The 27,502-nt window shown below is 42.1% G+C and overlaps 1 protein-coding gene across 2 annotated transcripts in view; it reads right to left on the bottom strand.

Moving 5' to 3' along the window:
• Scrg1 (stimulator of chondrogenesis 1) overlaps nucleotides 1-27,502 on the bottom strand; it is a 60,142-nt gene that overhangs the window by 17,331 nt on the left and 15,309 nt on the right. Inside the window, exons 1-2 of one of the 2 annotated variants that reach the window (XM_031339862.1) lie at nucleotides 16,221-16,327; nucleotides 6,016-6,181 (exon numbers count right to left, since the gene is read on the bottom strand). Coding sequence is in view for 1 of the 2 variants with exons in the window: in XM_031339861.1 (XP_031195721.1) it covers nucleotides 6,016-6,181 (166 nt within the window). In the remaining variant the exon portion in view is untranslated. Of the gene's footprint in view, nucleotides 1-6,015; nucleotides 6,182-16,220; nucleotides 16,328-27,502 lie in introns of those variants that run through there. The other variant, XM_031339861.1, reaches the window with a different exon arrangement.

Raw genomic sequence — 27,502 nt, 5'->3', positions numbered from 1 at the left:
CTTCTTCTTCTTCTTCTTCTTCTTCTTCTTCTTCTTCTTCTTCTTCTTCTTCTTCTTCTTCTCTTACTCTTTTTAAATTATCTTCTATATTATATCCTAAACACAATTCCCCCTCCCTCCTCTCCCCCTAGCATCCCCAATCTCCCTTCTTCCCCAGATCTACACCCCCTTTGCCTTCCCTTAGTAAAGAATAGACTTCCCATGGCACAGCAAGCTACAATAAGACCAGGCACATATCATCTCACCAAGGCTGAACAAGGCAACCCAGTAGTGAAATGAGTCCTATAAGTAAGCAAAAGTCAGGCACAGCCCCTGCTCCCACTGTTAAGATTCCCACAAGAACACCAATCTACTCATGTATAACATATGTGCAGAGGACCCAGGTCAGACTCCTAACCGACTCCCTGATCTCTATAAGTTCCCATGAGTCCAAGTCAGTTGTTCTATGGGTCATATTCTCATGGTGGAGAGACCCTGTCTTAAGAGAGTAATGAAGAGAGTGGAGGGATGGCGTGCCCAATGTCCTCCTCTGACCTCTGGTCATGTACACAGGTGTATGCACATACATACACACAGAAGGGATAAACTGGGATTTCTACAGGTCCTTGCCCAAGATAAAGATGTGCTTTTAGACTGCTGTTCATTCAACAGATATGAGCTACACATTGCATTGCTTTATTGTCTGGTATGCAGCGAAAAAATATATATACATACATATGTATATATATTTACACTTATATCTATATAAAATTATATTATATTTTAGAATATAAATGTATGTATTATATAATATACACACATACACATGTGGAGTGGAGTTACTGGTAAAGGCTACCCTTATTATTTTCATTTTCTTGAATTTATCTAGTATTCTTGGTTCTTCCAACAGTAACTGTTATAAAGAAAACACTCAAAATATTTAAGTTAAGCAAGATAAACTAACTCGCTTCTCTTTTCCTTTAACACAATTATATGTTATATTATAAAATCATATAATAAATTTATACTATATAAAAATTTATACATATATTGTATAAAGTATTTGTATATAAATATATAATATATATTTTAAAACAAAGATATAATTTTTAGGCTGGGGAGATGCCTCAGCAGGTGAGAGCTACTGAGTTAAAGAGCTCTCTTATAGTTTTGAGTCAGCTGGGAATAATAAACATGAACTGTATCTCTAATATATAGCTCATATTACTCAACACAGACAGCTCACAGTTAGAGAAGTGAGATGTCTGTTTTATTTTAAGACAATGTCCTAGATAGCATGCAACTTTAAGCAGGTGAGATGGGATTATTTTGTACTCCAATGTAAATGACCAAAATCAATAGCATGACCTGGGTATGGTCAGCCCACACCTCTAATCTCAGCACTTGGAAGGCAGAGGAAGAAGGGTGACAAGCTGAAGGCCATTTAGGCTATCTAGCAAGAGCTGAGCCTTACAGATCTGAGTTCTGTCCCCTAGAGCCCGCAAAGTAGAGAACTGACTCTCACAGGTTCCGCTCGAATCTCCACACACTTGCATGCCCCTCTCCCTGACCACACACACACACACACACACACACACACACACACACACACACACACACACGAACGAACGAATAAATCTATGTAAAAAATTAAAAGCATGTGTTTGTGTGTGTATGTTTGTGTGTTTATTACAAGAGTCAACAATACCAAGCGTCTGACTTTAATCTTTCTCACTAGGTTTCTGACAAAGGTTTGGGTGCAGGTGGAGGGATGTGTGGGCGATGGAGGCAAGGAAACATCTCTCTTTAACTATTTAACTAACGCATTTGAAAGCGTGTTGTTGTTGTTGCTGTTTTTAGACAAGGTCTCACCATATAGCCCCGACTGCCTTGAAACTTGCTATGTAGACCAGGCTAGCCTTGAACTCATCTGCCCATCTCTCCCTCCGAGTGCTGGGATTAAAGGTGAACACTCCAGTGCACACCCGGGTTTTCTAGTTTTTATTATGAAGCTATGTCCTAAATTATAGCTTAATGTTATCAGAGTTGTATAGTTTTTCTATAAAGTCTTACATTTAGCCACTGTTGTCCCCCCAAATCCTCCTCTTTCTCCTCTTCCTGTTCTCCCTTCTCCACCTCCTCCTCTTTTCTTTGTTGGGTTCTTACTGTGTTTCTTGTCTTACCTAGTTTTGTTCCTGAGCTCATTTTATGGCTCTTGGCTGTTCAAACCTTCTTTCCATTTGATTGTCCTTATTAGAATGTAATTGCCTTTTCATTTTAAATAATTAAGCTTATTTTTATTTGTTATACATTTTTAATTAAAATAGAATTGTATCATTTTTCCTCTTTTCTTTACTCCTGCCCACCCCTCCTATGCCCTGGTTGCTCCACTTCCAAATTGATAGCATCTTTTTCTTTGACTATTATTGCTACACAGGAGAGGGAGAATTAGCCTATCCCAGAGATGAGACCCTTTTTTTGGTTATCCAGTACAGAGTGGTCAGTCCTGAAACCATATACACACAAACAACAAAAACAGACGAAGCAGTGTGTGTGTGTGTGTGTGTGTGTGTGTGTGTGCGTGTAAATTATACTTTTTAGGACTGAAGAGATGGCTCAGAAGTTAAAACCATTTACGGCTCTTACAAAGGACTGGAGTTCAATTCCCAGCATCCATATCAGGTAGCTTATAACTGCCTGTAACTTAAGTTCTGGGAGATCAAAGCTCTCTTCTGGATTCTGCAGGTTCATGCACAATGTGATACAAATATATTAACACACACACACACATACTCCTGTTTTAAAAAGCACTTTTAAAAATGACTAAACCCTGACTTATTCTTTATAAATGCATTGAAAATACAGGCAAAAAGCAGAATAAAAACCAACTAGCATCTAAGTGTAGGGAAGACTGTAGTTGGCGCTTCAGTATGTAGACTTTGAGGATTACTGTTCAGTTTGGTGGTGTGAAGAAAGGGAAACTGAGTCAGGGGGAAAATCTAGGGAAACTCAAACATCTATGTACTGTGTAGAAGATAGGTCAACAGCAAGAACTTATAAGGCACGAAGGAAATGGGGGAAAGGACAGGGTTGTAAGACACTGAGTCTGGGTTCGGAGGACACATGAGTGGGAAGCTGAGAAAACTGGTATTGAACTTGTTATTAACTGAAACCTGCTCCTTCAAGTGACTCTATTGCACACACGCACATAAACACAATAAGCTTTTTTTTTTTTAAAGAATGCAAAGGTGTTGGAGAGATTGCCAAGTATGCAAGAGCATTTCTGTATCTTACAGCTCTTACAGAAGAACCTAGTTCAGTTCCCAGCACCCATGACAAGCAACTCACAAACTTCCTGTAACTTTAGGAAACCACACCTGTGGTATATATACACACATAGAGCATGTATGCACACACGTACACACATGCTTATACACATGCATACACACACGTATACATATGCACACATACATACACATACATATGCACACATGTAATCTTTTTCTTAAACTGGAAGGAACCAAAATGCAACTTCAAGAATAATATCTTGATGATAATTAAATTTGGATGGCCACCGGATACCTAAGTGAAAGTGTGGAATAGTTCAGGAGTTGAATATAATCTTTAAAGTCAAGGTTGGAAGTAGAAATATGATCCTAACCAGGCGGTTTTTTTTTTTTTTTTATGGCAGTGATAGGCATACATACACCTGACAATGAAAGAGCATAGACTGAGGAGAGGCCAGGAGAGAGAGAGTTTGTGTTGATCAGAGGCTTGGAAGAGGATATGCCGGCATCATGAAGGTAAGGCCTGAAGTTAAAAACATTTTAAAAAAAAGATCACTCAGGCACCCAATTCAGTGCTTGACTCATAGAAAAAAAAAAAAAAAAAAAAAAAAAAAAAAAAAAAAAAAAAAACGAAAGCATTTACTTAAGGAATGAGCAAATAAATTTCTGGAAAGGCAGGTGTGTTGCCATACCATGTACTGATGTCTGTGCCAGAGCACAGAGTTTTGTTTCTGCCCAAGGTTCAGTCTTCAGCAATGGAAATTTCCACAGCTGGCAAGCACCTAGGCTAGGCTTTTTTTTTTTTACCCTTCCTTTTTTTTTTTTTTAACACTTAATAAATTATATGTTGTAACTGAAGCCTTCTCTTCCCTTACTTAGCTTCAGGTAAGTAGCTTTAGTTCTTACCTAACAAATGGGAAGTGTCTGGACAGGTTCTTTCCTGTGTATATTTGTCACCTTTTCTTCGCACCAGGAAACACTCACCATATTCCTTGGAAATCTACCCAAACTGTATATTTTTCAAATGCAAATCAGAGTGAGAAGACTGATCACATTGAAGGAAATTTCTTTCCTTTTTTTTTTCTATTTTAGGTCACATGCATGCTCTTAAAATTCCTCCTGGAGAATTTGGGTTGCAAGAAAACCCAATGAAAGACTGTAGATCTGAAGGAACATGAGAACCCTTGTGACTGGTTATGCCCTGCTCTCCTAAAAACTCAATTTGATGATCTTAATGCTCTTAATATTGCTCCTAATATGATACCACTTATATCCCAATATTGGCATTCTCTACCATTTACATACACACAATGCAAACTTTGTCAGGAAAAAAAAAATCCCTGCAGAGGATGCAAGATTACAACGAAGGCATTTCCACATAAGCACCACTACATCACTACACTGTCATTTGGAAGGGAATTGCATAGTGAGAGTTCTGTGAGAGTTTTTGGCAGGCTTTTGAATGGCTGGAGTTAAATGGAGACTTAAAAAGAAAAACTAAACCATCTGACGGCCAAAACTAACAAGACGATGCAGTTTGAGTATTCAGACGCTGTGGCGCAGCGTTCTTGGAGGCAGCTGATGCTAGTTCTGGGAACCAGTGTTCAGGGCAGTGGAATAACACAGAGTTGATGAATTAGGCTGAAAGAGCAGTCCATTCTCAGATGTCTGTCAACAGCTAACGGGAGAGAAGCAAGCCTGCGAAAAGCAATGAACAACTCCAGCCCTGAACCGTTTGACACTTGAGATTTGAAAATGGTAGTTGGGTAATATTAAAATTGTTACCCTTGCTATACTCACTTGGGCACTGAAAGAGAATCGGTTGTTATTTACGTCCCCTGCTTTTCTTATCAACTGTCTTAGAGGGGGGTTGTGCTAGGGCAGTTCTGAAATGAACTGTCTCAAGGCATATGTCAAGGGACAGAAATGGCATAGAAAACGGATAACACGCACGGCAGCCTAAGCCCTTAGGATACCTTTATCCTTGGGGAAGCAGCCAACAGGGGCACTGAAGGCCTGCTTTCAGAATTCATATAGCGTGCTGTGAGGTAATACTGATAATCTTGCATTGTTCTAATTTTTTTTTTCTGATCACAAATAACTCATCAGAGGAGAAAAGAACCAACCTCGGGGAGAGCTGTTCATAGACTGCAAGTAACTGAGTTGAGGAATATTAAAAGGGGTATTTTTCAGTCCTGAAGAGAGGCTTCTCTACATCTCAGAAAGCACAGACTCCGTGCTGTGTTCCATGGTCGGAACACCAAGTTTGGAGTCAATGAATTCCCTCTTTGTGTCATGCGTTGCTACAGATTTCTTTTCAGGAATCTCAGCTTCTAAAAGCAAAACCGTTTGCTTTCTTTGACACTGCAATTAACTTTGTGTAGAGGATTGACCAAGCAACCTTATGTATTTCATCACTCACACATAATTCTGAGGGGTGGGGTGGGGTGGGGGCGTTGGATACAGAGTGAGTTTGCACATTAAATGAATGACACTGAGCAAGCTGCCTCTTCTTTAAAAATTTGGCCAATGGCTTTCCCAGTCAAGGACCCACATATGCTACCCTCGTTTGATGAGGGTCTTGGCCTCTGTCTCACAACCCATCCCTTTCAAAGTGCATGTACCATTTCCTTAGAGGACTCCCCAGTCTTTGTCTTTCCGCTCTATTCTGCATGCACACATATTTCTGCTCTAACTTAGAAGTGAATAAATGGTATAAAATGTTTGATAGAGGAAAAAAAATACATACCTTTTTCTTTCTTTTCAGTGTTATGGGCAGGAGACTCTTCTTCAAGGCTCCAGCTCACTGGGGTAGTCTGGGCAAAGGAGAAGGGAGGGGGTGCTGGAGGGAGGTTCTTTACAAGTGAAGCCTTGTCTGCCTGGCTCTGCCTGGGATTGACAGTCTCTGCTCCAGCCTGAAAGGACGAGAGAAGGGGAGTGGAAGGAGACGGGAGCTGCCCCCTCTTGTGCTCTTCCAAAGCAGAATGAACTGAATAGTGTAGTCACAGATGGAAGTAGATAGTCTGCATAAGAACTCTCATGATGCAGAGTCTCTGAGCAATAAATCTTGATACCTTGGAGATTAAAAAAAAAAAAACCCACAGAGTGACTGATATGTTTTGTAAAGCATGGTATGATGAGATGAGAGGGGGTGCCTTACTTAGCGGGGCCCATACTGAGACATTCCCACCCCACCATGAGGTACCAGCCATAGTCTAGTATAAAAGAAGTTTATTTTGGGGCATGAGAAGGGGTGTCAAGAAGAGAGTAGATACAGAGACAGAGAGGAGCCAGAGAAGGAGAGAGAGGGGGGGGAGGGAGAGGGAGAGGCAGAGAGAGAGAGAGACAGAGGGAGACAGAGAGAGAGGCAGCCAGGAACAAGAGGAGGGGGGAGAGAGGAGAGGGAGAGGACAGAGAAGAAGGGAGACAAAGAAGAGAGGAGGGGCCTGGGTGGGGGGACAGTCAGAGTTAGTGAGAGAGGCCAAACTGTCTTTTTACAGCAAGAGCCAGGCAAGTACCTGGCTGTTGCTAGGTAATTGTTGGGCACAGCCTAGAAGAAATGCTAACAGTGACTTCTATCTGGAGAGAAGTTTGGGGTGAGAGAGAAGGAGGAAAGGTGAGAGATGAGGCAGAGGATATGTTACTTAGGACAAAAGTTGAGCATCTCTTGCCCTTTCATAGCGTCCCTCAGCACTTATATAACATGACATTTTGATAAAGATATTTTCTAATTCATATCTCACCCTTCTACCATCTTATCCATTTTATGAAAGCAAAGATAAATAAAAATTATTATGGGTCTCAAAAGAAGGACAATATGAGGTCACTGTATTTTGAACAAATAGTAAAATTCTATAAAGCCTAACCTCTATTTAACTATCATTTAGTTAGTTTGTTTAGCTAGGTTCTCACTGTTTAGTCTTGGCTGGTCTAGAACTTTCTATAAAGACCATCATGGCCTCAAACTTTCAGAGACATTCCTGCCTCAGCCTCCTGACTGCTGGGATTATAGGCATATACCATCACACTCCACTCTGAGCTAGGCCTTTTAAACTCAGTTAGGGGCAATGTTATGGTACAGGAACTTAGGGCTTTATAGCAGAGTGATCTGCCCCATTATATTAAGAAAAGCACGGTGGTGAAGGATAGAGTTACAAGTTTGCAGGTAAGTAGTAGCTTTGTGTGGCTGAAATTCACAGATATCTTGGAAATGAAATTAGAGAGATGGGAAGAAGTGTTTGAAGTACCTCAAACAACAAGATTATGTTCTAGCTTCTATTTCTATTGCTGGGATAAAATACCCTGACAAAAATCAACTCAGAGGAGAAGGGTTCGTTTTAGTATAACAGTTCAGGTTACAGTACACTTAAGAAAAAAAAGAGTTACGGCTCAAGCCATCAGGAACTTCAAACAGTTGGTCATATCGCATCCACAACCATGTGCAGAAAGTAAGTACACATGCTCACCTGGCTGCTCCCTTGTATTCATCTTGATTTCTCCGCTCTTATCAGTTCAAGAGCCTCTGCCTAGGGAATGGTGCCTCCCATGGTAAACTGTGTCTTCTTACATCAATTAACTGAAGATAGTTCTACACACACATGCCCACAGATCAATCCAATGTTGTAGAAAATCCCTAACTGAGACTCTCATTCAGGAAGATCCTACATTGTGTCATGTGAACAGTTAAAACTAAGTATCACCTCATAGTATAAATCTGGAATTTTATCCTGAAGGCTAATGAGAAAAGAAAAAGAAAAAGAAACATTAGAAAAGATGATGACTCCCCCTCCCCATCTTGGTGTGAAAGAATTATAGTGTAAGAGGAAAGAGAGTTGAGATGAGGATGGGCTGGAGGAACAGAACTGTGACAGTAATCCATAAATGAAAACAGGAAGAAGGGAAAACTGAATCACTTGATTCGAGATTACGTCATGTTTAAGGCAATCCTAGCCGAAAGAAGAGAACATTAAATTCTCAAAGGTTTGGGCCTTGGTGGGCTGTGTTGTTATTCATCTGGAAAAAGAATCCAAAAGGGAGAGCTGTTATTCAAACAGGAAAACGAGTATAAAAGTTTTGGCTAAAGTAGGAGTAGGAAGACAGAAATTAGTTACTTGGTAAATGTTGAATTTAAGGAGCATTTGGGAATCTTTAATTGGCAACTGGCTGTAGAGACCTGGAGCTCAGGAAAAAAATCTGGTTAGAGAATTCTTGTTTACTAATTAATCAGTTAAATGCCAAATAATGCTAACTATATGACTTGTAGAGTTTTTCAACTAAGTGACAGTGGAACCATGGATGTGCCCCCTAAAGCTTACTGTGTGTTAAGGTATGCACATTATATGTGAGAACATATTTTCCGTCTTTATGACCCTCTGAAATGGCTTCTATTATAGCACTCCTTAATGTATGAGAGAACATCAGAGATGTTAGATAACTTGCCCAAGGCCACACAGCCAGGAAAGTTCTAGTGTTTTTGCTTTTCACCCATTTGCTAGCTAGGATGCCTCTCAAAATGGATTATAGAGGACAGAATAGTGCTGGGACCAGAATCTTAGGGATCATCAGTCTCCAAGGGACAGGTACACAACTGGGAAGAGAAGTAACAAAGGGACAGCCAAATATTATGGATGAGAAAAGTGGGAGAGGTCAATGGAAGAGTATGTCTATAAGAATGACGGTTAGTGGGAGGCCCTCAACAGTAGTTCTGGGGACGCTATACATGCCCATCCTAGTAAAGGGGTAGGTCAAGGAAAACAAGATTCTGGTAGACCATTTATCTGCTGTGATGCTTAGCTTTGTCAACCTTACACAATGTACAATTGCCTGGGAAGAAAGTCTCAAGAAGAGCTTGTCTACATTGGGTTAGGCTGTGGGCATATCATTGGAAAATTTAATTGTAAATTAAATTAGCTGATATAGGAAGACGCAACCCATTGTGGGAGGCACCATCCCCTAGGCAGAGCATCCTCAACTGTATAAGAGCAGAGAAATCAAACAGAGCAGACACAAACAAGCATGTATATGTTCATTTCTCTTTGCTGTTGATTATGGAGGTGTTGTGCCTAGCTATTACAGCTTACTGTCTTGGCTTCCCCACAACAATGGACTGTAACCTGGATCTAAAATAAACCCAGCTTTTCTCATAAGTTTCACCCTCTCCCTCTCCTTCCTTCCCTCCTCCCTCCCCATTGTTCTCTCTCTCTCTCTCTCTCTCTCTCTCTCTCTCTCTCTCTCTCTCTCTCTCTTTCTCTCTCTCTCTCTCTCTCTCTCTCTGATACTTTGACCAGGTCTCTCAATATAGTCCTGGTTGCCCCAGAACTCACTAAGTAAACCAGACTGGCCTGGAACTCACAGAGATTCAACTACCTCTGCCTCCCAAGTGTTGGGATTCAGAAAGTGTACCACCACACTCAGCCTTTGCTAGTTTGGTTTAAATGTGTAGAAAATATGAGGAAACTGGAAAAATGCTCTCATTGCATCTGATGTGCTACCTGTCTTGTTGGCTTGTGTAGACCTGGTTCAAAAGTATGGAGCAAATGGTATTCCCACCAATCAGATCCTCTCCTTTCTCTTTTATGTCTCTTATCAAGTTGCTTATTCAGTGTTCCTTGTGTTCAAGTGTCTTCTATATTATACGTTCATATCCAGCAATACACAAGTATACAACCTTCTTAGCACTGCTTCCTGCAGGCTGGCTTTAAATGGTATGTGGCAGTTCTTGGTAAGGGTCTGATAGTCTCTGGATCACATTTGAGTCACTTACATAAGTGTTCCCTGAAGATACACATTTGGACCCAGGCTTTCTAGCTCCTTATTAGGTTGTCAAACATTTATTTATTACTAGTTGGACTTTCTACTAGGCCAGGGGAAAATTTTAAACATTGTCAAGTATTGAAAGACTTGCTGTGACCTTGATGTCTGTTATACAGAGTTGTCTACTTTGGGAAGCAACCGAATTACAAACCAAGATGGGCAACTGAAGAATCTGCCCTTGTGATTTTTTAATTTGGGGCACAAACCTGGCATGGTGGTACAACTCTCCAAGCCTACCTCCAGGGAAAACGAGGCAGCGGGATCTCAGGTTTGAGGCCGGCTTGGATTATATAGTGAGACCCTGTCTCAAAAGAAAAAGAAAATGAGACTCAAACTTGTCTTGTATAGAGGTCTTTTTTTTTCTTTTCTAATGAATTGTTATTCAGACCTTTTATTGAACCTTAATTTATGTTTCCTTAGGGATTGACCAGTTGTTTTGGAGACAGTAGAAGCCCTCCAAAGTGAAAATTTTAAGTGACAAAAAACAATTGTTTTAAGCAAAGTCATTCAAATAAACTGTCAGATTTCTTTTTTTAATTAATTAATTTATTTTTAAAATTTATTTATATTTCAAGTGTTATCATCCTCTTACCTGGTTGCCCCCCCTGGGAACCCCCTATCCTATCTCCCCTCCCCCTGTTTCTATGAGGTGTTCCTCAACCTACCCACCTACTCCCACCTCCCTGCCCTTGATTCCCCTACACTGGGGCATCTATCTAGTCTTCATAGGGCCAAGGACTTCCCATTGATGCCTGACAAGGCCATCTTCTGCTACATATGCAGCTGAAGCCATGTGTACTCCTTAGTTGGTGGCTTAGTCCCTGGGAGTGCTGGGGGGTCTGGTTGGTTGATATTGTTATTCTTCCTATGGGGTTGCACACCCCTTCAGCTCCTTCAGTCCTTTCTCTAACTCCTCCATTGGGGGCCCCATGCTCAGTGCAATAGTTGGCTGCAAGCACCCAATTCTGTATTTGTAAGGCTCTGACAGAGCCTCTCAGAAGACAGCTATATCAGGCTCCTGTCAGCATGTACTTCTTGGCATCCACAATAGTGTCTGTGTTTGGTGACTGTATATCAAATGGATCCCCAGATGGGGCAGTCTTGGGATGGCCTTTCCTTCAGTCTCTGCTCTGCACTTTGTCTCCATATTTGCTCCCGTATTTTGTTCCCCTTTCTAAGAAGGACCAAAGCACCCACCCTTTGGTCTTCCTTCTTCCTGAGTTTTTTGTGGTCTGTGATTTGTATCTTGGGTATTCAGAGCTTTTGGGCTAATATCCACTTATCATGAGTGCATACCATATGTGTTCTTTTGTGATTGGATTACCTCACTCAGGATATTTTCTAGGTCCATTCATTTGCCTAAGAATTTCATAAATTCATCATTTTTAGTATCTGAGTAGTACTCCATTGTGTAGATGTACCACAATTTCTGTGTCCATTTCTCTGTTGAGGGACATCTGGGTTCTTTCCAGGTTCTGGCTATTATAAATAAGGCTGCTATGAACATGATGGAGCATGTGTCCTTGTTATATGTTGGAGCATCTTCTGGGTATATGCCCAGGAGTGGTATAGCTGGGTCCTCAGGTAATACTATGTCCAGTTTTCTGAGGAAACCACCAGACTGATTTCCAGAGTGGTTGTACCAGCTTGCAATCCCACCAGCAATGGAGGACTGTTCTTTCTCCACACCCTCACCAGCATCTGCTGTTTCCTGAGTTTTTGATCTTAACCATTCTGACTGGTGTGAGGTGGAATCTCAGAGTTGTTTTGATTTGCATTTCCCTGTACTGCCAGATTTCTAGAAAATATATCCAGTTCTGTTTTTACATTCTATATTTGAATAATGATAATGCATTTTCCTACTTTTTTGTTTACACATATTATCATGTCTAGACCCAATAAGGTTTGCTCACAAATAAATAAATAAAAGTGTCACAAATTAGTGACAGTTGATTTCAATGTAAAAGAATATTTCATGTAGAACTTCAACAATTATGTCCAAAGAACTTGCATTACATTTGAAAAGTGGTCTAATTTGTGTTTTTTAGCAACAACAACCATAAAGTCCTTGCTACCAGATGAAGTTTCATAATTATCTCAGATATCAATAATTTCAGACATCATAAGTCTTAGGGTTGTAGTAAAAATATATGGGAGCGCCCATCCGGGGACTCATGCATATGCTCTGATTCAGATCGGCTCCTCTGTTGTACAGTTGGCCTGTTTTTCCAACTTCCTTCAGGGTCCAGACCCTCTGGAATTTCTGAGGTTGGAAGTCTCTGGAGAAGCAGCTGCTGGTTTCTCCCATCAGAAAGGCAAGATTTGTCCTACATCATGAATATTCTTGACAAGAGGAGTCTCTGGATGATCACACAGATTTACAGCTAATGCATAACATGTTTGTTGAAGTTATAAGTAGCTACAGACAACATATACCTTTTAAACTACCTCATAATCCTGTAAGCTAAAAAGAAACATGCATTAAACATTCACTTAACTGTTTTTTTAATGTCCGAGTTTTCTTTTTTTTTTGCTTAAAACTCTTTAAAATCCTCTCTCAAGATTTCTGCAGAACCTGGAACATTTTTGTACCTAGAGTGGTTTTTGCAACTAGGTTAAACAATGTAGCCTCTATTTCTCAAACTTAGCTTCATGCCACTGAAGTAAAATTTAATGAAAGCAGACGGCCTCAGGAGTCTCCAGTGAGGCCTGGAGGGATAAACAGATCACCCAGTTGCTGGTGGAGCAAGATGTGATGCTGATGCTGTTACAGTTTCAGGAAGAAAAATGCTTTCAAGAGACAAAATTGTACAGGGATGCAGCTTCAGCAGTGTACTGTACTGGGAAATGCCTTCTGTGGCTATAATGGGACAGGAGAGGAGTCCATGGACTCATTGGAATGGCAAGTATGAGCCCCCTTTTCCCTGGAAAGAGAGGCTAAGGCATCTTCACAGAATTTATACCCATAGGTCACTAGTTCAAATGAAAATAGTGAGAAATGAGATCAGAAATGGGCATCGAGAGAGAAGTGTGCCAAGGGGAAGTGGCTTGTTCTAGGACTCTATGGAACAGGAAGATGCATGATAATGGGAGTGTGGAGATACATTCTGAATAGAGGCCAGAGAGGAAACATAACAGCAACCTCTTTAGTCTCCCAGGGTAACAGACTCACAGTGCAGAGAATCATATTCTAGATCCCAGTGGAAAGTATGTGCTCTGTCAGAGAATCCTAGTCACTTGACAAACCAGGATTGGTGGGATGATTAATTGTTCTGTGACAGGCCCCAAGTTACTGTCCTATAATCTTCCCAAGTTGTTTTACAGGTACACGCATCTGATTGATTGATAATGTCAATAATAATGGTATCAGCACTGGTTATAATAACATTGACTGTCATTACTAAGGATGCTCAGTGGTCCACCCCTATTGTATTTCATAGGAGCAAATTACTTTCATGGAGAAGTTTTCAGATGGGGGAACTGATTTCAAAGAGATTAGGCAGCTTGGCCAAGATCATACATTTTCAAGTGATGGAGCTCAAGCTAGAAATAAAGGCAAAGGTACACTCTTAAACAATTTACCTCAGTAAAGAGAAAAATGGAGCGTGAGTATATTAGGGTTTTCTTGCTGTGAAAAGACAAAATGACCAGAGCAACTCTTATAAAGGACAACATTTAACTGGGGCTGGCTTACAGTTTCAGAGGTTTAGGCCATTACCATCATGGTGGGAAGCATGGCAACCTGCAGGCAGACATGGTGCTGGAGGAACCAAGAGTTCTACATCTTGATCTGCAGATACCCACACTGGGAATAGCTTGATCATATGAGATCTCAAAGTCTGCCTCCACAGTGACATACTTCCTTTAACAAGGCCACACTCACCCCAACAAGGCCACACCTCCTAATAGTCTCACTCCCTATTGGCCAAACATTCAAGTGTTTACATGAGTCTATGGAGGCCATACCTATTCAAACCACCACAGTGAATGACTGAAGAATGTACAAATAGTATGGGCTCAGTGGTTAAGAGCACCGGCTACTCTTATAGAGGGTCTGAGTTCAATTTCCAGCACTCACATGGCAGCTTCCAACTGACAGTAACACCAGTCTCAGAAAATCAGATACTCTATTCTGACCTTGGGGCAGGAGGCACACACATAGTGCAAAGACATACATGCAGGCAAAATACTCTCTCTCTCTCTCTCTCTCTCTCTCTCTCTCTCTCTCTCACACACACACACACACACACACACACACACACACAAAATAAATAAAATAAATATTAAAAAGACAATATTCTTTACAGATCATCATTTGAATAGGAATGAACCACACATGCCTTCAGTGAACCACGGAGCCATCTCTTTCTCTTTCTTACTGGAGCCTCCTCAGGCAATTTTCTCTTACTACTTGGCTTGAAATGATTTCTTAGATCAATCCAATTGCATTTTCTACAAGTCAGGCATGGAAAATTGCCAGAATGTCAGCTCTTTCTAAATGACTGTAATTTGAGGAATAAAAATTGTAGTGCCAGGCACTTGGTATTTATTTGCTGACAGGAATGGTGTTATACTGTCACTAAAGGAAAGCCTGCTGCTGGTCACTTTGCTTGCCTCAAGGTCCTCTTATTGAATACCATGGTAAATTCTCAGTTTTCTTTCTTGTAACATGTGGGATTAAAGAATGATTTTTACAGCCCTTTCTATTCCCACTTTCTATGAGTTTCTGGTATTTAATATATTTAAATTTTGGGGTTTTTTTGTTTTTGTTTTTGTTTGTCTTGTTTTTGTTTTTTTGAGGCAGGGTTTCTCTATATAGTGGCTATCCTGTAGATCAGGTTCTCCTCCAATTCACAGAGATCCACCTACCCATGCTCCCCAAGAGCTGGGATTAAAGGCTTATAACCATAATGCCCAGCTCAATATATTTAAATTTTTTAATTTAAAGATTTTAGAGATGTAGTTATTTTGTTTTGTATGTGTATGAATGTTTTGCCTGTATGTATGTGCATGCATCACATGTATACAGAGCCCTCAGAGGTCAGGATAAAGTAGATTCCCTAGACCTGGGATTATGGTTGGTCGTGAGCCACAATGTGGGGTCTAAGAACTGAATGGGTCAAGAGCAAGAAGTGCTCATAACCACTGAGCCATTTCCTTAAGGCCCCCTTTTAGTTTTAGTATAGCTCTGTAAGTATGGAACCCATCTCCATCAAATGGTAAACAGCATCTGTGCATCAGTACCCAAAGGAGAACAGCAATCCAAAGGCTTTTGGGAAACAGGGAGTGGGCAGTTTCAATGAAGCCAACAGCTACTACTTCACATTGCTCGATCAGCTTATTAAAGGACTGGAGAGACGTCTCAGCATAGCCCTGCTCTCTGACTAGTTAGAAGATTCCTTCAGACACAGCTCCATGCCTTAATTTGTGGGCTATTCCAACCTGACCAGCTTGCTAACACAGAGGGTCCTTTATACCATCAAGACATGCTTTGCTGCCCCTCAGAGCCCAAACGTCGTGTGGAGGCAGACTTAGAGCTTAGGCTCCAGCACAGGCATCTTCTGCCATGAGATGCTCTCCTCCAAACCTGTGACCTAGATCCCAAGCTTCACTGCCAGTTTGAGTTTAAACACCTGACCGACGAGCACAGCAGCCAGTCTTGGAAGAGGCAGCCAGGGCCATTGCAGAAGCCAATGTGGCAGACAGAGCAGACGATGTTCCTGAAGCACTGCTAAAAGACTCTGACTTTTCCTCTAAGTTATCAGCCATGTTTTAGAGCTTGATCTCTCCTAACAGCAGGATTAGGATCTGTTAGTTAGAGTTGTATACTGCTGTGACCAAGGCAACTCTTGTAAGGACAACATTTATTTGGGGAAGGCTTACAGGTTTAGAGGTTCAGTCCATTATCATCAAAACAGGAGCATGGCAGCATCCAGACAGGCATGGGGCAGGCAGAGCTGAGAGTTCTACATCATCATCTGAAAGCTGCTATGAGAAGACTGGCTTTCAGGCAGCTAGGATAAGCCCATGTTCACAGTGACACACCTACTCCAACAAGGCCACACCTAATAGTGCCACTACCTAGGCCAAACCTATACAAACCATCACAGGACCCCAGACATCTAAGACACTGCAACTTACCCATTTCTCAGCCACTTGACCTCCATGTACCTGAACACCCCAGTGTTCACTGTCTGAAGCAGAGTGGTAGCCACCATGTCTTGTCTTCTTTTCACGTCCCCTTTTCTTTTTGACTGTGACTTCTACCTGCTAGATGCGTTCACAGCACCTTACTTTATGTCTTAGTTACTTTTCTACTTCTGTAATAAAGCACTTTGACCAAGGGAACTTATAAAAGGCAAGATTCATTTGAGCTCCCGGTTTTAGAACATTAGAGTCCATGAGAGGGCAGCAAAGGCGTGATGACAGGAGCAGCTGAGAGCTTACTGAAAATAGGAGGCAGAGAGAGAGAGAAAGAGAGAGAGAAAGAGAGAGAGACAGAGAGAGAGAGACAGAGACAGAGACAGAGACAAAGACAGAGAGACAGACAGACAGACAGACAAAGAGAACAAGCACAATGGGAATGGTCCTTAGACACCTCAAAGTCCATCCATAGCGACATAGCTCTTCCAACCAGGCCACATCTTGTAATTCTTCCCAAACAGTTCTATCAAGCCAGGGCCAAGCATTCAAATATATGTGCCTATGGGGACCACTCTCATTCAAATCACCACACTTTGTCAAGATACTCTACTCACCCGCACTTCTAGCATTTTGACTGTGGCTCTAAACCAAGAACTTAAGCTTCAACTGTACTACAACCCAAAGTTTTTTCCACAGTGTGGTCATGATGTTTCTGTGGCCTGCCTCCTTCACATTAATGCACTCTCTGCGTTCTCTCTCAAAAAACAAAACAAAACAAAGCAAAACAAAACAACAACAACAACAACAAAACCCCATTAACATCTACCTAAACATTTGTAGCAGATGTGCAGCTTGGTCTTCATGTGAGTCTCCTAACTACTGGAGTGGAGGCTATTTCTGACTCTGTTGCCTGCCATTGGCTTCCCTTCCCCAAACTGGACTACCTTGTTGGGCCTCAGTGGGAGAGGATGTATTTAGGCTTACTTCAACTCGATGTCCCAGAGTAGGGTGGTACTCAAGAGGGACTTCCTCTTCACGGAGGAGAAGGAGACAGGGAAATAGGGGGAGGGATTTGTAATGGGTCATAATGGGGATGTAAAGTGAATAAATAAATAAAACTTAAAAACAATTAAAAAAATCATTAACAACTATTTGGAGCCTATGGAGACCGCCGACTTCAGCTTCTGTCTCAGTTACTATTCCATTGCTGTGAGAAGACACCACGACAAAAGCAACTTATACAATAAAAGCGTTTAACTGTGTCTTGCTTAGAGTTTCGGAGGTTGAGTCCATACACATTACGATGGGGAGCACAGCAGTGACCTCTCAAAGCCCAGTTCTAGAGACAAACCTCTCCCAACACGGCCATGCCTTCTCATGTTCCGAAACAGTCCACAAACTGGGGATCAAACTTCCAATATATGAGCCTATCAGGACCTTTTACATCCACACTACGACGGCCTCTGTTCAGAGAAGAGCTTCTAAGCTTGAAAATGTTCATCCCCAGAGTCTGCCTCTTAGTACCAAGATGGGTTAGCTAAGCAACACTTGGTATCCCGTTCCAAGCTGCCTCTCAGAAGTATGACAGACTAAGCTCTATTCACTTTCTGCTTTTTGTTCCTTCTGTGGTTGGGGCTATACACGTCATCAGTGGTAGGGAGGTAAGGCAGAGGCAGGCAAGACAAGTGAGGGAAGTCTGGGAGGGTGTCGGTCAACGTGTGTGGCCAAACTTGTAAGAGGCTTCTCATCCAAGCCGAAGCCCAGGCCCCATCCTTTCTGTACTATGGAGTGTAAGAAGAGCAAGGGCAGCTAGAACAGGTTGGAGAGGTTGAGCAGGAAGCTGCACAGCTTCACATAATTGCAGGGAGATATAGCTCTAGGGAGATAACGTGCTGATGTAGAATTGTGCAATCCGTGGTGAGCAGCTGGACCAGGCTGATTCTAGGAGAGAGTAGGGAACCGATAGTTAGTGAGATTAAAGAGTATGCGTCCCTTTCTTCCCTAAGAGCCCAAAGGCCCCGCTATAGTTTTGTTATGATTGAACTGATAGTGCCACGTGGACTACATGCCCTCGCTAGGTGCTTCAGGGTGGCAATAAAGGAGTTCTCAGAGACTGCATGGCCAGAAATCACAGGACACTTGATGTAACACCCCTTCCCCACAAATTCCAAAGCAGGCCCTACCTCTCCCTCTCCCTCTTTCTCTGTTTCTGTGCGCGCATGCGCTAGTGTGTGTGTGTGTGTGTGTGTGTATGTGTGTGTGTGTGTGTGTGTGTGTGTGTGTGTGTGTGTGTGTCGGTAGTGGCGGGGATGGCAGGGGTATGGGCTCTTACACCTACTGTGACTCTTTTGTTCCCTTTATTCTGTGCACCACTGTTCCCAGGACCTCCTTCCTGTCCCTGGGGATTTGGTCAGTGTAAATTTTCTTTGCTTAAAAAAGGAGGCAAAGCCTTCAGGACCCCTGTCCTTGGACAACCTGGAAAGGCATTCAGAGCCATGGTTAGCAGCCAGGCCTCAAGGCTCACCTTTGACCCCACCGTTTCACTCTAGGCACATTGGGTGAGGAATAGGTGTGCTCTGTTAGAAGGCAGCAGGCCGCTCGTGAGCCTTTTTGCTCCAGCAGGAATTGGGAAAGGCTGGTAACAGTCTATGCATGCTACAAAGTTATTTGATGAGATGTGAAACGTATCCCTCTGAGTTCTTTGTACTTTAAGACTAGAAAGAAACAGCCTGACCTAAATGAAGACCTCTATTAGAAAACAATAATTAATGACATTTCAAATCATGTTCTACAGGCGTTTCTATGACAGCCAGAAGCTAGCCAGGGGCGGACTGTTGCTTCCCACTGTTCTGGCATTACTAACCCCAATCCTACTAGGTAGGTAAGAGCTATGAGGAAAAATAATTGTCACAACTCACAGTGAAGTTGCCTGCCTGAGACACCTAAGAGGACTGACAGGGGAACATTATATAAGTTGTCCCAATACTGAACATGTTCCTGTAAAGATTTTTGTTCTTCTTGAATTGGCCCATAGATTCAGTGTAATTAAAAAAGGGATAAGGTAAGTAAAAATGAAATTAAAGATGTTTACCACAGTATAAGTCTAAACTGTCCCCCAAAGGTCTGGGTGGTACCAGATTGGTACCCAGTGTGATGTCACTGGGGAAGGGTGAGCCTGGATGAAGCAAGGTTTGGAAGAAGCTAGGTCATGAGCTCCCAGCCTATGAGGGGATTCTCGAGCCCTTCCTTGCTGTGATGCCCTGAGCAGGCTGCTGTCCTGACTGGGCTGTGATGCCCTGATCAGGCTGCTGTCCTGACTGGGCTGTGATGCCCTGAGCAGGCTGCTGTCCTGACTGGGCTGTGATGCCCTGAGCAGGCTGCTGTCCTGACTGGGCTGTGATGCACTGAGCAGACCTCCACCACACACTCCTCCCACGGTGTTACCAAAGCTCAGGTCCTGCCACCGTGTTACCAAAAGCTCAGGTTCCTACCAACCGCAGGCTGAATGCACGGGTCGAAATAAGGTTCCTTTCTACACACTGGTTTATTTTAGATATTTGTTACTAGCATGAGTGGCTGACAAAGACAACACAATGTATATCCATGTGTGGCCTTCATGTAGAATGGGTTTTTAGGTAAGGTGGACAATGTATTTTCACATTTATTTATAGAGTGGGGTGAAACCGTTCACTTTATATGGCTTGGCTTTTTGAGTGTAGCAATTAAGGAAAAAAATAAACAGGTTATTTAATAGTTCTGACTAGAACAAAATTTGTCTTTTTTTTTTTTTTTAAATAAAAGGATAAGCAAAGCTACCGTAACTATCTTATGGGACAAGAGAATTTTAACTATAGGGCAATTTAGTCCTATTTCCACTTAATGTTCTTTGAAATATGAACAGGTTGGGGGTCTGCCAAGATCATTTCCTTTACATCGCAAACGGAAATTGATGCGTATTAAGTTAGCTGCAAAATTGCTCTCTTACTAGTAAAACATATTAACGACTATATATATGTTCTTTACTCCTGGTCCTGAAATAAGTATTACACTAAAATCCAAATGCAAATATTTGTACATTGAAATAATAAGTTCAAAAGGCTAACATGTCTGTAAGTACACACGGGGGCATGAGGGGACAATGGAAACCCTTTTCCTAGGTGGTTCACCACTAATACTGGGAATGTGTTACGTCCCATACAATCCAATTAAAACATGACTTGCTGCTCAGAAAGGTTGTGGGTATGCATTAGAGAGTCATCTATGCTCCCTAAAATCCAAAAAAAAGAAGAAAAAAGAAAAAATACACCCCCTTTTGTTGTTTTATGTTTTCTCTTCTTTTTTGTTATACCCGTCTACTTCTTTATCTTTTTTACTTATTAAATATATTATTATTAAATATTTTATTTATTTACATCCTAAATGTTGCCCCCTTCCAGTCCCCCTTGCAGGGTGCTACTCTTCTCTCCCCTCCTCTTCTCTGAGAGGGTGCCGCTTTCCCCAGGATCTTCCTTTCCTGGAACATCAAGTCTCTACAGGATTAGACACATTCTCTCTCATTGAGGCCAGACAAGGCAGTCCTCTGCTACATATGTGCCAGGGGGTGTCGTAAGGGTGCTCAGATCAGTCCCTGTATGTTCTTTGGTTGGTGCCTTAGTCTCTGGGAGCTCCCAGGGGTTTACACTAGTTGATACTGTTAGTCTTCCTATGGGGTCACCCTCCCCTTCAGCTCCTTCAACCCTTCCCGTAACTTTTCCATAGAAGTCTCCAACAAGGTTCAATCCTTGGCTGTGAGTATCTGCATCTGTCTCAGTCTGGTAGAGCCAGTCAGGCTGGTAGAGCCTTTCAGAGGACAGGCATGCTAGGCATCTATCATACATATCCTTTGGGGTCCGGGTTACCTCATTCAGGGTGATATTTTCTAGTTCCATCCATTTTCCTGCAAAACTCATGATGTCCTTGTTTTTTAATAGCCACATAGTATTCCATTGTGTAAATGAATCACATTTTCTGTGTCCATTCTTTGGTTGAGGGACATCTGGGTTCTTAAGACAGGGTTTGATGTAGCCCAAGCTGGGCTAGAATTCTCACAGTAGCTGGGAATAGCCTTGAACTTCTGAACCTCTTGCCACCAAGTCCTGAGTGCATACACCACCATTCTGGGATCAGACAACAACAAGAAGAAAAACAACAACAACAACAACAACCACTAACCCCCCACTCACCTTTCCATAATACCTTCCACTGAATGGCAGGCTTGTTTTGGCCTTCAACAGTTCTAGAAAGGGCTCCTTTTTACGGGCTAGAGGGACAGTTTAACAAATTTTGTCTCATGTTGTGGTCAGTGTACAGAGTGTTCACTATATGGTCTCACTGTATTGTGTTGTGACCTAGTAGGGTTTAAGTATAAACATGAGAAAGTCCAACGAGCATTAAGTGATTTATTTGTGTCTTCATTAAATTTGTGCCTGGGGCTTACAGTTTAAGTTCCTTTAATATGAAAACATCAGAAAAGAAGGCCAGGTGTCAGTAAGGGGCAGGACTTAAGAATGTCATACCGGTTCAATGCATTTCCATCTTCATGGAAATCAGGGCATTGAAGTGACAAAAAAAAAAAATAAATAAATAAAATAAATCTAAAAGCATTTCAGCCAGCACAGGTAATTTTTCCCCCATCTAAAAGTTTCTGAGTGATTTCTCCATTGATCACCTGCCTCGCTCTCATAAGAGAGCTCGTTTTCCATGAAGCCTAGCTGTGGATGACTCACTTTGGAATAAGTAGCTCAAGAGAGAATTTCTGACTCTTGCTGAAGCTGACTAGACTATGATGCCTTAGAGAGGAGCTTGTAAAATGCACTGCATCCTTTCTAATATTCAAAATTATAAGGAGGAATCTTCCTCTATCTCATTGTACATTAGCTCCTCCATACACGCTAAGGAAGAGGAGGACAAACACAGATACTCCAATATGATGCAATCTCCATCTTTTGTTCTTTTTTTCCCTTTCTCTCCTTTGTTTCTACAATACTTTATTTAGTTCTGTGCTTTGGATCCTATTCCAGACTTAGATGATTCTCAAGTAGGAAGAAACTAGATATTTTAAGAGTATTAATTGTGACATTATAAGGTGATTAGAGCCACACATCTCTGGGTAAAGGATACTGTCACTTGGTATTGTTTTTTCTCAGTATCATCTGGACATACCAAGGTAGTCTTACTGAGGGCCCAGGAGCTTCCAGTGGAAAGGGGGTAAAGATTGTTTCCTTTCCACCTGAGCTCCAGTACAATTGTAACTTTCAGCAAACTGGAGACAGTCATGGCTTGAGATGCCCCAAGGAGAAAGAGGGAGGCAGGCTTGATGCCAGGAACTTGAGGTTTGTGGGGGACAGCTTGTACAGTGTGTGGCTGTACCTAGCCACCATGGCAAAGCAATCATATTTGGGGAACAGTAGATGGTTATGTGCACCCAGTAAGTTGCCATGCTGGGCTTCCATGTGCTCAGAGCCACCGATTCTGCACAGGGCTCTACAGTGCCAAAACGCCCTTATAGCAGGATGCTGGATCCTGTTAGAACTAACTTTTAACAGTGTCACTGTGTAGACACGATTAAAACTAGAGTCTGTGGGCAGATGGTTGTAGATCAGCAGCAGACTGGATCCAGTCCCCGGCATATAAAACACAAACCAAATCCAAGCACGAAATTTTAATGGGCCAATTGGTTCTTCTCATACAGAACACTGAAACAACACTATTGCTTCAGAACAAATAAGTTTCCAGAATTTCTGGATGACTTCAAGAATGAGGAATCTTTAAAAAAGAAAAAGAAAGGAAGGAAGGAAGGAAAAGGGAAAGGGAAAGAAGAAGAAGGAGGAGGAGGAGGAGGAGGAGGAGGAGGAAGAGGAGGAGGAGGAGAAGAAGAAGAAGAAGAAGAAGAAGAAGAAGAAGAAGAAGAAGAAGAAGAAGAAGAAAGAAGAAGAGAGACAGACAGACAGAAAGAAAGAAAGGAAGGAAGGAAGAAAGAAAGAAAGAAGACATTGAGTTACCTCCACTATCAAGGGGGCAAGGTTCAGGCAAGTTCACTGTGAAAATAAAGAGAGCTTGCTCAAATTTCAATTTATATTATGTTTAATACGCCTAGTTCAATGCGAAACTCCAAGAGGGTTTTTTTTTTTTTTTCGATTGAGTTGAGTACAAAGCATGCACGTGTGTGTCTGTGTGTGTTACTGAGGGTTGAACCTAGTACTTTGTACGTGCTAAAGCTGTGTTCTAATAATGAATTGCACCCCTAGGCCTAAAACCCCTCTATTTTGTTTGTAAACTGAATATCCCAAAAGACTGGCCTCCAAGGGACAGTTGGCAAATACTTTTCAAATGTTTAGGGACTCGGTAAATATTTGTGGAATGAAGGGCTGTCTAGCTTATCACTATCCTTGCAAAGTTTCTAAGAACCTAATAGTCAAGAGTAAATTTCTCTAGGATTGTTTCCAGTGGTGGTTCTCAATCTTCCTAATACTGGGATCCTTTAAGACAGTTCCTTATGTTATGGTAACCCCCAACCATAAAATTATTTTCATTGCTACTTCATAATTGTAATTTTGCTACTGCTGTGAATCATAATGTAAATATCTGATATGCCACCCCATGAAAGGGTCATTTAACATCCCCCCACACAGGGGGTCATGACTCACAGTTTGAGAAACACTGGTTTACAGGCCTATGCAGGAGCATAAATGTTCTCTCAGTGATTACACCACTGAAGAAAAAAGTTCTTGCTTCCCCCAGGAGCCACTTCCTGAGTATACAACCTTACGGAGCAGTGGATCCACGAGCATCTCCCTGGTTCATGACAGGCTGTTAATGGATCTGGTCTTGTATGGGATATTGGACTGAGTGAGGATCCATTGCTGAGTTTGGTAGGCACATCCTCAGAAATAAATGATAAGTACAAATTTCATTTTTAAATGGGGTGAAATCCATAATTCCCTAAATTGACCAGCTCAAGATGGGTTTCAGGATTCTCATACCCCACTAAATAAAGCACCCTCGCTGAGCCCCTGCCCCCAATCCCACATTCTGACCTGAAGATGATGTACGGTGTAGTTGACAACCTTTATGGCTGCAAACATTTTATAAATAAATGTAACAAATTTCTATTAGTCAATCAACTGATACAAATTTTAAATAGTTTATTTGTAATATTTAACCAAACTAAACTATAAACGAATTCACTTATACTTCAATCTGTCTTAGAAAGAAAAATGTTCATTAAATCGTCTTAATATTTTCTAAGCCACTACTGAATTTTGGGGATTACTGGTGTGATCTCATGCGTGACAAGCTTCCATTAGCTAGAAAGCTGAAGAGCAGGCTTTTGTTCGTGGGCGCTGGTGTTGCCAGTACAGTTGGGTATCAGAAGCAGCCTGTTGCTAATGGTGTCAAAGCAGGGAGAATAAAACCTTAGCAATGAGCACGTTCTGCACCCAGGGCTCCTCTAACTCAGGAGTTTTCTTTGGGGTCCTAGTCAAGCGCTCCCGCTCCATCTTTCTGTGCCACCGGTGGATCTGCACAAATGCTCAAAAGGCTTACGTCTTAGGAAAGTCCGGCACAGCTTAGATTTTTGCTCTGGGACTCCTGACACTATACACTCCTGAGGGCATGCATACACAGTTTCCTTGGGGTTCACTCCATGAGTTGCATTTCAGAAAAGACCGCCTGGCACCACAAGAAAACCACGTTTACTTGCTCCATTTCCTGGAGCCTCCAACTGGCAAGATGCCCAGGACAAGATGTATTCAATTCAAGTCCAAAGCAGCCTTGTTAGGAGAAGCAGATGGCCCACCTAAGGTGAAGAAATTACTTTCTTGTGGGGGAACTGCGGGGAATTTGCTCACATCTTCTCTTGGAAGGTGGGAATGTTGGGGGGGGGGCAAAATAAATAAAACACGTAACAAATGAATCCAAATGCATCCCACAGATGAACAGAATAATTGTTGCGGAACAAGGCTATGGGGGGGCATCCTCCCGCCTCCTGACAGGCTGGGGGCATTTGTCACATATGTTTTAAAGCTCTGAGATCTTGAAGACCATCCGTCAGAACAGCTAGCAGAGCCAAGATGCAACTGAAGAGACCCTGAGCTATGCCCCTTCTGCGGAAGTGGGGCTAAGTAGGCAGGGAAGAACAAGAGTTAGACACCTGTACCTGCTCAGGAGGGTGAAAAACTGCTGAGTAGCAGAGGTCTGAGTTGCACTTTTTTCTTCCCTCCGTGTTTATATGGTGCTGTATGTTGACCCCCAGGGCTTCAGGTGCATCAAGCAAGCTCTCAGCTCAGTTCGCTGCACCCTTGGCCTGGCAGTGAGAGTTTCTTGCTGGGTTTCTAACAAACGTTTTCCAGATTAGAGAGAAACTTCTGAAAGTTGGTGTCTAGGTCATTCCGGAAGCACATTTCCTCCGAAGGCTGTTCAGCCACAGATGAAACACATCTCAGGACTGTCTAGTTCTTTTGCTCTGAATCTTTGTTCATAAGAAATATCCCCACTGGACTGGAGAGACGGCTCAGCGGTTAAGAGCACTGACTGCTCCTTCAGAGCAGTTCAACTCCCAGCAACCACATGGTGGCTCACAACCATCCGTAATGGGATCCAACGCCCTCTTCTGGTGTGTCTGAAGACAGCTACAGTGAACTCATATAAACAAAATAGAATAAAAATAGCTTATTTTAAAAAATTTCTTATTTATGAATTTAGACTCTTGCTGATAGGTAGGCTATATTTTCGACTAAGGAAACAAGTTTGGAGGTCACTAGGTAAGTTTATTGCATATATGTTACAGGTGAATAAACCTAAATTTTTCAATGTTTTGATTGGCTAATTAATTAACAATCAATTAATGGTTATGTATTTATTTACATGTGAGCCTCAGTTCAAATATGATGTCACGGGACAACTTGTGGTACTCAGTTTTCTCCTTCCATCATATAGGTCCTGGAGACTGAACTCAGGTCGCCAGGCTTGGCAGCAAGCGTTTTTACACATCTTGGCAGCATTAGTAAATACATTTACATCTTGCTTAATCCAGTAGTTTCTTCAGGTTTGGCTAGTACAGGTTAGACCCGTAGCCTAATCACCTAGCAATGAATATCCTTACCAACACTGTCTTAGTTAAAGTATTACTGCTGTGAACAGACACCATGACCAAGGCAACTCTCTTATAAAGACAATATTCAATTGCGGCTGGCTTACAGGTTCAGAGGTTCCGTCCATTATTATCAAGGTAGGAGCATGGCAGCATCCAGGCAGGCGTGGTGCAGGAGATGAGAGTTCTACATCTTCATCTGAAGGCAGCTAGCAGAATACTGTCTTCCAGGCAGCTAGGAGGAGGGTCTTAAAGCCCAGACCCACAGTAACATACTTACTCCCCCAAGGCCACGCCTACTCCAACAGGGCCACACCTTCTAATAGTGCCTCTCCCTGGGCCGAGCATAAACAAACCATCACAAATACTGACCTTTTTTTTTTTTTCATCTTGCTATTCCATGAATCTTCATCTCAGGATCCTCAGACCTTCTTCTCTGTCTCTCGTCTCTCTTTTTAAATACAACACAGACCATCCCAAAAAGGTATCCTCCTACTGACTTCTTTAAAACCAGCAGAAGATCATCCTGAATTATCTTTGTGACTCAGTGTGGTGCCTCATCTCCTTGGACCTTCAGAAACAGTTACATTTTGCAGACTATGATTCTACAATCTCACAAAACAGCAGCCCTATAGCTTTCTGCAGCGGTCATTGTTGTCCTCTAGACCTTGAGGGGGTAAACTGTGGGCAGCCTACATAATTATGCATGTGGCATCCATCAACAAGAAAAGAGAGGGGAAGGGTCATGCTACTGGTGACAGTGCCTACCAGGAGCCCCCCATTGCCTTGATTATGCGAGTCAGAAAGGGAATCATTCAGATTGTATAAAGTGTGGAGAGCTCACAGCCACAAGAGTAGAGCAGCCATGACACCCATGGCTTTGCCAGCTGTGTTTGCTACAGTTGTGGGTGAGTGTTCAGTATGTCTGTCTTTTGGCCATCAGAGAGCATGTGCTTTGCCATGGTGGTTTGCCATGGTGTTCCATCCCCGAGCCTTCCAGAGACAGAACAGCAACACGCCAAGTCTTTTCTCTTGGTTATCATGTTCCTTGGAAGTAAATGGAGAGATATTGTAATACTGTAGATATTACACACTTGTTCATTATAGACCATTTTCCCATTGACTTCTTAGTGACTTTTCTGGTTAGTTT

The sequence above is a fragment of the Mastomys coucha genome, unplaced genomic scaffold (genome assembly GCF_008632895.1).
Source record: "Mastomys coucha isolate ucsf_1 unplaced genomic scaffold, UCSF_Mcou_1 pScaffold22, whole genome shotgun sequence".
Classification (NCBI taxonomy): domain Eukaryota; kingdom Metazoa; phylum Chordata; class Mammalia; order Rodentia; family Muridae; genus Mastomys; species Mastomys coucha.
The sequence above is the reverse complement of the archived record's forward strand: the minus strand, read 5'-3'. Positions and strand labels throughout refer to the sequence as shown.